At 40.8% G+C, this 10,619-nt stretch overlaps 2 gene segments (V, D, J or C); one reads left to right on the top strand and one right to left on the bottom strand.

Moving 5' to 3' along the window:
* LOC123976735 overlaps window positions 1-10,619 on the bottom strand; it is an 11,532-nt gene that overhangs the window by 401 nt on the left and 512 nt on the right. The window contains 2 exon segments of the V gene segment in view: window positions 1,740-1,981; window positions 2,533-2,608. Of these exon segments, the coding sequence occupies window positions 1,740-1,981; window positions 2,533-2,608 (318 nt within the window).
* LOC123975989 lies at window positions 60-826 on the top strand. The segment is given in 2 exon segments: window positions 60-221; window positions 438-826. Coding segments are annotated over 2 exon segments (360 nt in total).

The following is a 10,619-nucleotide window of genomic DNA, read 5'->3' on the forward strand; positions in this document are numbered from 1 at the left end:
CGCTCTCAGCACTGAGGGGGAAACACCATGATATGTTGAGGACAGCTACAGCTCACTGACTCTGTGTGTTTGCATATGTGTCCTGCCTCTCTGCTCCCAGCCGTTAAGAGGCCAGTGTTGATCAGTGGCTGTCCAGGCCTTTCAGAGCCACTGACACGCCGGCAGCACAATGATGATGTCACTGATTCTACTGCTGGCCACCCTGGGGCTCCTTGTTCAGGGTGAGACTCTCTTCTGAAAACTTTGCTTCAGGATGCAACCAGGTTCACCACAATGATGTTCTGCTGTGATGGAGAAACACTGAAACAAGCAGCATTTACCTTCTTCCATCTGTTCTCCATGTTAAAGAAATGAGACTCTTCTGTTTGGATGTTGATCATCTTTCTCTAAACTGGATTTGTCTCAATAACCCTTCTCCTCTTTTTCATGTTTTCCAGATTCATCAGGAGAAATCATCCTGACTCAGTCTCTTGGAGCTCAGTCTGTTGTTCCAGGACAGACTGTCTCTCTCAGATGTAAAGCTAGTTCAGGTGTTACTAATGACTTGCAGTGGTACCTTCAGAAACCTGGAGAAGCTCCTAAACTCCTGATTTATGATGCTCAAACCCGTCAGTCCGGAGTTCCAGATCGTTTCAGTGGGAGTCAGTCTGGAACTGACTTCACTTTGACCATCAGAGGAGTCCAGACTGAAGATGCAGGAGTTTATTACTGTCAGCAGGATTACAGCCGTCCGTTCACACAGTGATACAACGTCGTACAAAAACCTCCTTCAGATGGAGAGTTATAGAAATACTTTAGTAATTTTCTGACAATGAAGTCAAACACATTAATTTCCTGTATAGATTACATTTCAAATAAAATAGATTTAATCAAATGGCAAACACTTTTTTCATAATAGTACGTTTTTGGATATACCATTTACACACTATTGTTCTAAATCTAATACTCTTTTGTCTTTCATAGGCCTATGTGTACACTTTCATAAATTGTTTTACAGTGTAAGTAATCTGCTAAAATGTGCTGAGAAGTTCACTGTAAACACCAATGCAGTGTTGAAACAGCAAATATTTATTTGTCAAAATATTACTGCTGTAACAGTAGCACAGTGTTGTATACAGTACCATACAAGAAAACCAAAGCATAAACGTATGTAAACCAAAAGTATAATTTTTACCTTTATTGCCAAAAATGAATATTTTTTACAACACTGTACTGCAGAAATAACCATTAGATTGTTGCAACCTGTTCTAATTTCTGAAGGTTCAAATTATGGATGCTACTGTAAAGGACACAAGATGAGCAGGACTCCTCCTCTCCCTCCTCCTCTTCCACCAACTCTTTCTCTTTAAACTTGTCCTTGGTGTCGTCCTCTGCCTCTCCCTCCTCCTCCCCTTGCTCTCTGTCCATTGTTGGCATCCACTGTTCAAAACAGGTAATTTGCCCTTTGACCTGTGTATAGGTCTACTGTATACTAAAGCAGTGATTGGTTAGTGATCAGGTAAGAAGTGTAGCATTTTGATTGGTTGTGTTTGGAAAAGGAAAGCAGGTCACTTCCTGTTAGATTTTTGTGTCTTAGGTAGAGAATTGTGTGTTTTGAAAAAAGTGTTTTATGCAATTGAAAACTGAGTGAAAAGCTGGGAAATAGCTTGTGGTTTTGGAGATTTGAGATGAGGTTTTGCTCTTTGCTCTTTCAAAAATTGTGTGACATGTAAAGATTTTGTGTGAAACCTGCCGTCCACCTTCCTCCACTGGTCTGCAGGGAGCCTCAGGGTGCTGCTCCAGCTGTAGCGGCCGTCCTTCTCCAGCACCCCGGGGCTCCTGCTCTCCTCCCAGCTGCTGCTGCTGCTGCTGCCGTCCACCTTCCAGGCCAGACTCCCGTCTGAGGGGAAGCCCTTGTTGGCCAGGCACATGAGCGTGGCCTTCCCCTGCTGCAGCTCCTCACTGGAGGGGGGCAGCACCGTCAGGGTGGGACGGACATCACCTAGGAGACACCAATCAGCTTAGAGGACACCTTTACTGTGTGAGAGCTGATTTTCTCCTTTAAGGAGTTTCTGTCAGATGGTTTTTCTGCTCCACCAGTCACTCACTCACACATTGTTTCACTTCCCTTTAAGAAGCCTCTCATGCAAATCAGCACAGAGAGAATCATCATACAGAACGACCTGAAATATATCAAACTACACTGGAAATAAAATAACAAACCTTCTCGTTAAAATTGTAAAACATCATAAGCATAACTGACTGAAGTATTTAGTGGAAGTATAAATAAACATAAAATGAACCGACTGCATTCAAATGTTCTTCATCCGTATTTAAATCACATTTCAAAATTTTAAAGTAACCCATCTTGATCTTTGCTCTGTTCAATTAAATAAAATGAATTAACTTTTACTTAAACAGTTATTTTCGTGGTATAAAATGTTATACTAACCTTAGCGATCATTTTTACATTAAGATTAAAATGTATCTTCTCTCCAACGAAATATCAATTTTAAAACTTTACAATATTTTATTTTGTATTTGAAAACTTACTTCCAACATCCAGTCTGGTTCCTCCACCAAAAGTCCACAACAGTGATACAAACTCATTGAGCCGCCGTACAAAAACCTCTCACTGTAGAGAGACACGGCTCTCTGACTTTGACACAAAGTAAACATTCACAGTTATGAAATAAAAAGTCATTTTCAGCCCTAACCCTACATTACATCCAGTAAAATTACAATACAGAAATGATCAGAGATCCATATAAATGAAAAGATTACCAAAAAACAAAAATCCCATTGTTGAAATTTCAGTGTAACACTGATGTTAATTTCATTGTTGGTGAATTTAGTGGAATTTATACAACAGAGGACATTCTGAAATAACTTTTATCTGTGGCCAAATCCATATAAAAAAAAGAGAATTAATACTTCCAATAAGTACTCTGATAAAGTGATTGATCCATTGATAAAATCAGTGGAGCATCAGAGTAATCAAGTCCCTGTTGGAGTCAGTCAGAGCATTTCCATAGAGAGCCACTTTGCATCAGCAGCACCATGCTCCAGTGCTCTGGGAAAGTTTATAGTCCTGAGAGTTGAACACTGGATGACTGACAGCTGTCCTTCATGACAACAGAAGCCACAGAAATCCTCCTCATCAAAAACATGACTTTGATCTGCGTCCTCATCTGGACTCTCCTCTGCTGCTGCTTCACAGGTAAAGTCCAGAGAATCAAACTCCTCTCCTCTATGAACATCCGTCCCTCTGAAATGAAGCCCACAAAACCATGACGCTGCTTTATGTTTTTGTCTCTGTATCCTCAGAGTCCAGAGGCCAGATCACAGTGACTCAGCCTGGAGCAGTGAGCTCTGCTCTGGGAGGCTCCGTCTCCATCAGATGTAGGACCAGTCAGAATGTTTACAATTCTAACTGGTTACACTGGTACCAACAGAGAGCTGGAGAAACTCCTAAAGTCCTCATTTACTATGCTAGCACTCGAGCATCAGGGATTCCAGATCGTTTTACAGGCAGTGGATCAAACTCTGACTTCACTCTGACCATCAGTGGAGTCCAGACTGAAGATGCAGCAGTTTACTACTGTCAGAGTGCACATTACATCAACAGTCAGTGGTTGTTCACACAGTAAAAAAGCGTCGTACAAAAACCTCCCTCAGTCAGACTGAACAGAAACTGAAGTGACTGCTGCAGCTGGAAGCTACTGCAGAGACTGATACACTTCACTGAGGACACACACACACACACACACAAAAAAAAAAACAACTGCAAATTCACATCATCATGAAGAGAGACTGAAAATGTTACCACTCTTTCTTTCACGGCTAATGGGCCTGGTCATGCCCTTTGACCTCTATCTCATTCTGGCTCAGAGCCATTTCAACTATATCCACCTAAGGAAATATGAAGAAGCAGATCAGCATCACACACCTTCATGATAAAATATGGCCCAAACAAATCTCCCTCAACTCACAAAATACCATTTCAAATATAATATTAAATATTATAAATATTTTCTTTTACGTACAACAAAAAACTTCAACAAATACCTTGAGGTTAAAAGTTATTTTTTGACCTTTGAATGAGAAAAAAAATCTCTACACAAAGTCTTTCCACTAACTGTTGTGGAGCTTTCAGTCACAGCTTTCATTGAAATGTAGATTTTCTAATTCTAATTCCTCAGAGGATTTTTAGGATTTCTTCTCCACATTGACTTCAAAGTTCAAATATTCAACAAGTGACAAGTGATGTAATTTGATCAAAAGCTCTAGAACATAAACTGAATTGAGCTTGTTATAGTTATTTTAGAGCAGGAACATTCAATCTTAACTTTGAAAAACAATACAGTTTACTAAGAACAAACACATATTTAAGTTGTTCCACAGTGGCACAAGAACAATGTTTGTAATGCTAAGTTTATGGTATTTTTATAAATGTTAGATATGGGATTTCAGCAAATAAATAACACTATTCAACTTTTTAAACTCCTTTCAATGCCGCATATGTTACTATAAAATACTTTGTGAAAACACCAATTACTGACAGCAAAACAAGTGTTGAATGAAACATTAAGAAACATACAGAAAAGCAAACCTCTAAAAGCAAAATGAATGTGATATGAAGAACATAAAATTTTTTAAAGCTTCATTTACATATCAGTATCCATGTGTCTCCACAGCACAGCAGGTGATTGACAGTTCTGTCTAACCTCTACCTCTAATCTGCTCTGGTACTGCTACTGCATATGCATACATATGATAATGTGTTTTTTTTGTGTGTAATACATGCCAGTTACTCTAATGTAGCAAGTTGTTTTAATAGCCTAGTATACTGGAATGCTTGTTCAATAATGTTTCATTGCAATGCTAGTAGGGGGCAGAATAAGCTGTGACATATGTCAAAAAGCCACATTAGAAGAAGTCGCTGTTGTTGGACGTAGCCCTCGTCAGACAAAGTGTGTGTTCCTGGTGCCGCTTGATGAGCTGTTTTTCATAGGTTTTGCCAGTCCTGCCGGTGAAGAAATAAAACAATACTGATGCCGCTGTTGTCTGAGTGGTGTAACCGTTTGGAGGTCCCACCGAGATTTTACATCTTCACGGCGTAAGACTGAAGGAAAACGCGGTAAACACGGTGTGTGAGAGCGGTAGACTGATGGAGTAAGCTAACTGAGCTAATGTTAGTTGAACAGTTGAAGTCTAGCTAGTACGACACCATCCCGTTTTGTTGTTTTTCGCGCACGTAACACGCAAGATGTCGGAGCACCGAGAAGAGTTCATTTTGGAAATAGAAAAGAAACTGCTTGTACTGACTGTAAGAGAACTAGAACAAGTCTGTAAGTACTGGAAAATATCTGGCAGAGACTCTGAGGACATTAAAAATAAAAATCGTTGTGCCCTGGTTAAGCACGTTGTAAAGTTTGGTGAACATGAAGAGCTGTTGGAGAGGGAGGACGAAGGCATGTCTGTGCTTTTGGAATTTGCATCTGAAAGTGCCCAGTCTGGCCTGAAATACAACAGAGAGTTAGTTCATAGTCAGTGCTCCCAGTCTATCATGACAGGCTTGTTAAATGATAACATAAGAGCAGAGATGCGGGTGCACCTCCAATGAGAACTGTAGTGATGAACTGCTTCTGCAAAAGATGCAGATTGCTCAATATAACGAAAATGAGAGGGCCCAAAAGATTAAAGCAACAAACAAAGCCACTCGTAGGGCAAGTCTGAACTTGGTAGAGAGTAGTGGGGATGAAACAGACCCTCAAACACCCACACTTCGAGCTAAGCCTAGCAAACAGGTTAAAGAAAATCCCCTGTTCACAAAACTAGAGGAGAGCAGTACAGCAATCAGGGAGCTCACAGGCCAAGTGGCATCCCTTGTACAAACGGTCCAGCGTGAGAGAACGGCTGGTGATGAAAATCAAATGAAAGCGCCAGCTTATGCTTTTAAGAGACCAAAGAGACGTTGTGCAGCATGTCAGCAAGACAAAACTGACTGTAATCATTGTTTCAAGTGTGGCAGTGAGACACATGTAACCACACCTGTAACACCTGTAAGCCCACCTACAGTATCGGGGTGGGGGAAACAACTACCCACTCATCACCCTTCCTTAGCACCTTTAAAGGCAAATGAAAACATAAGCACCAACTCCTCCAACCACACAATCTTGGTACAAAACGCAAGCAAGTGGCACAGCTGGTAGGCAAAAAGCATCTTGTCTGGTGCAAAATGAACAGCGTGAAGACTCAAGCCCTGTGGGATACAGGAGCACAAGTGACCATCATAAGTGAGGCATGGAAGTCCCAGAACTTACCTGATGCAAAAATCAACCCCATAAGTGATTTGTTAAGTGATGATGAACTGCTGGACTTAAGAGCTGCCAATGGCTTAGAAATACCTTTTCAGGGCTGGGCTGAGGTCAGTCTTAGTCTCTGTGACCCAAGAGCTAAAACAACAAGGTCTGATGAGATACTAGTTCCAGTACTAGTGAGCAGAGACATAGTGCAGAGACCGATAATAGGTTATAATGTCATTGAGGAGCTAATGAGAGAGAGAGGACCAAGTTCAGTCAAGTGAAAGAGTAGTTTTGCTCAGAAATTCACAAATTCTCAAATGAGGTACGCTATGTGGGAAAAGTAATCTCAGCTGAAGGTTACAGCATGGACAATAAGGAAATAGTGGCAGTGCAAGCTCTAAAGGCAACCCCCCCTACAAACATTAAAGAGCTGCGCAAATTTCTGGGTTTCCTGGGGTACTATAGAAGTTATGTACAAGATTTCTCTCGTCATGCAAAATGCCCGTGTGACTTGCTCTCATCAGATGTAACTTCAAGTCCTGAGTCGAAGTCTAAATGTCAGTCAGCGAGGGCAGGACAGCCCCCTCCACATCAGAAAATAGTGTGGACTGACACTCATCAAAAAGCTTTGAACTATATAGTTGACATTCTGACTAACCCACCTGTAATGGCTTATCCAAGGTTTGAGGATCCACGCTTCTGAACAAGGACTGGGAGCAGTCCTGTACCAGAGGCAGGAAGGCAAACTCAGAGTTATTGGGTACGGCTTACGAACTTTGACACCATCAGAAAAAATCGATTACATTCAGGAAAGACCTTTTTTTTGGCACTTAAGTGGGCTGTGACGGACATGTTTAGAGGCTATTTGTTTTACGCTCCCTCTGTAACAGTATACAGTGCTAACAATCCTGTCACTTATGTCTTGAGAACAGCTAAACTGAACACGACTGGACATCGCTGGGTGTCGGAGTTGGCCGACTTCAACATAACTCTGAAGTAACACTGAAGTACCGTCCAGGAAAAACAAACACAGATGCAGATTTCTTGTCCCGTAGACCTGTGAGTATGGACTCTTATATGAGTGAGTGTACAGAGCAGTGCTCCCCTAAAGTTCTAGGTGCAATATTCGGTGCAGTTGAAACACAGAACCAGCACGAAGTGGACTGGATCTCCGTCTTTACCTGCAGCCCACACGTTCAGGAGGTACTTACAAACACTGTGTCGGACATACAAATAACTCAGCAAGAGCTGCTACAGGGACAGTTGCAAGACCCTACCATATCCCATGTACTCCAGCTGAAAAAGTCTGGAGGAAAACCAGACAGTAGGGTCAGAAATATGGGAGTGAACATTAAGCAACTGTTGCGCGAGTGGAAAAGACTGCATGTTTCACAAGAGGGGCTGTTGAAACGCAAAACCTGTACTCAAATTGTGCTGCCAAACAAGTACAAAGAACTGGTGTACAAGTACCTTCACTGTGAAATGGGTCACATGGGGGTTGAACAGGTTTTACAGGCGGCTAGACAGAAGTTTTATTGGCCTGGTATGCAAAAGGACATTGAGTTTTTTTATAACCCAGGTTTGTAAGTGTAATATCCAGAAAAAGCCTTTTCTATTCTATCCTTTCTATTTGCTTTTTAGTAGAAACACATTTGGTTTATCCTACTCTTGTGCCCGTGGGATACAAACAAACAAACATTTTACTTACATTTGTCAAGGAACTGAAAGTAAATTCTAGTCATAAGCTAAATGGTTTGGGACTAAGTATGGCAATGAAACAAAGTAAATGGAATGTTTTCAGTATATTCAGTAAGTCAGAAGTCTCCAGAGTAAAGTGAATGTCTTTGCTTCAGGTGAACAATATACTGTACTATTGTTGCAACTGCTCATGGTTAACTCTGCTGAACTTGCATCGTAAAGCGATAATATGGTATGTAGTAATTTACTCTGATGGTAACACCTGGGGAAAAGCATTTAAGGCCATTTACTGGATTTCAACTTTCAAAGAAAGCTATTGCCACTGAGTTAGAGGTTTAACCCAGAGAAGTATCTTTAATGTTAAAAGTTATGAAGTGGTTGTTGCCCTGCCGCTACATGGTTAATGTTGTATGGTAAATGTAATGAATGCTTATGTTGAGGACAACATTGATTTTACAGGGGAGGAATGTGGCACCTGATAATGTGTTTTTTTGTGTGTAATACATGCCAGTTACTCTAATGTAGCAAGTTGTTTTAATAGCCTAGTATACTGGAATGCTTGTTCAATAATGTTTCATTGCAATGCTAGTAGGGGGCAGGATAAGCTGTGACATATGTCAAAAAGCCACATTAGAAGAAGTCGCTGTTGTTGGACGTAGCCCTGGTCGGAAAAAGTGTGTGTTCCTGGTGCCGCTTGACGAGCAGTTTTGTGTATGTTTTGCCAGTCCTGCCGGTGAAGAAATAAAAATGAACATTTTCCTACACTACTGATGCCGCTGTTGTCTGAGTGGTGTAACACATTAACTCCATTAGAAAAAACAGAAGCAGTCGTGTTATTGTCTATCATATTGTTACACAGTTACATTGTGTACATTACGCAGTAATATGGCTGCTGAAGAGATTATTTGTGCTGGCAGAAATAGATGTTATGAGGATATAATACTTACTATAGTATTATTTTTAAGAAGACAAATTAAGTAATTTCCATAGAGAGCCACTTTGCATCAGCAGCACCATGCTCCAGTGCTCTGGGAGAGTTTATAGTCCTGAGAGTTGAACACTGGATGACTGACAGCTGTCCTTCATGACAACAGAAGCCACAGAAATCCTCCTCATCAAAAACATGACTTTGATCTGCGTCCTCATCTGGACTCTCCTCTGCTGCTGCTTCACAGGTAAAGTCCAGAGAATCAAACTCCTCTCCTCTATGAACATCCGTCCCTCTGAAATGAAGCCCACAAAACCATGACGCTGCTTTATGTTTTTGTCTCTGTATCCTCAGAGTCCAGAGGCCAGGTCACAGTGACTCAGCCTGGAGCAGTGAGCTCTGCTCTGGGAGGCTCCGTCTCCATCAGATGTACGACCAGTCAACGTGTAAGTGGTGGAAACGACTTAGCCTGGTACCAACAGAGAGATGGAGAAACTTCTAAACTCCTCATTTATCGTGCTAGCACTCGAGAATCAGGGATTCCAGATCGTTTTACAGGCAGTGGATCAAACTCTGACTTCACTCTGACCATCAGTGGAGTCCAGACTGAAGATGCAGCAGTTTACTACTGTCAGAGTTTTCATTGGATCAACAGTCAAGCTGTGTTCACACAGTGAAAAAACGTCGTACAAAAACCTCCCTCAGTCAGACTGAACAGAATCTGAACTGACTGCTGCAGCTGGAAGCTACTGCAGAGACTGATACACTTCACTGAGGACACACACACACACACACACACACACACACACACACACACTGTTTTCTACAAGGTTGAAGATTTCTCTACTTTTGCTTTAACCACCAATGAACATGTAGCAAAATAAGCTCAATTAAAAAAAAGAAAGAAATCTTACTTTGTCCATCACAGCTTCTCACGATCCATTCATGTCTTTTTATAATCCCACTGTCTTTTCTGATTTGCCAAATAATCCAGAGTAGCCAGCATGGGAAAGCAGATAAGAAAAGTCTTGTTCATGACCTTTGACCTAAGCATCATACTGGATTAAAGCAATTTCAATTATATTTAATGGCAAATATGAAAACACAGATCGTCATCAGAAACATTCAGGATCAGAGACTGTCCAACACAACCAGTACATCCTTGAAAGCACAAAATAGTATTTTAAATATATAAACGCATGTCATCTATAGAAAAGCTAAATATCAACTTAAATCATAAAAATACTAAAGAAATAAGTAACCTTCTTGATATAACTATATCCGTAAATACTATATATAAAGAATATGGAATAACACATTTTCTCTAACATACAAATCAAAACTCCACCAACATACTGAGAGTAAATGATTATTCTTAACCTTGGAAACAACAAAAAAAGAAAACAGACCACAACCAGCAGATGGAGTCACCCAGTCTTCATTGAAACGTAGATTTTCAAATTCCTCTTCCTCTAAGCATTTTTAGGACTTCATGTCCATGTTGGCTTCAAAGTGAAAATATTCTATGACAGCTGGGTGAACTGCATCTGCTGAGGAAGATCATGTCATAAAAACAGTAATGTAACTCATGATGACTTCCATGTTTTTTGGCTCCACCCACATTTCTGAAATTTCTGGTTGGAGTTTCTCGAGGAAACTTTCTGAGATTGTTGGCCTCAGCATCCCCTCAAACACCCAACACTATT

Source organism: Micropterus dolomieu, linkage group LG09 (genome assembly GCF_021292245.1).
Source record: "Micropterus dolomieu isolate WLL.071019.BEF.003 ecotype Adirondacks linkage group LG09, ASM2129224v1, whole genome shotgun sequence".
Classification (NCBI taxonomy): Eukaryota; Metazoa; Chordata; class Actinopteri; order Centrarchiformes; family Centrarchidae; genus Micropterus; species Micropterus dolomieu.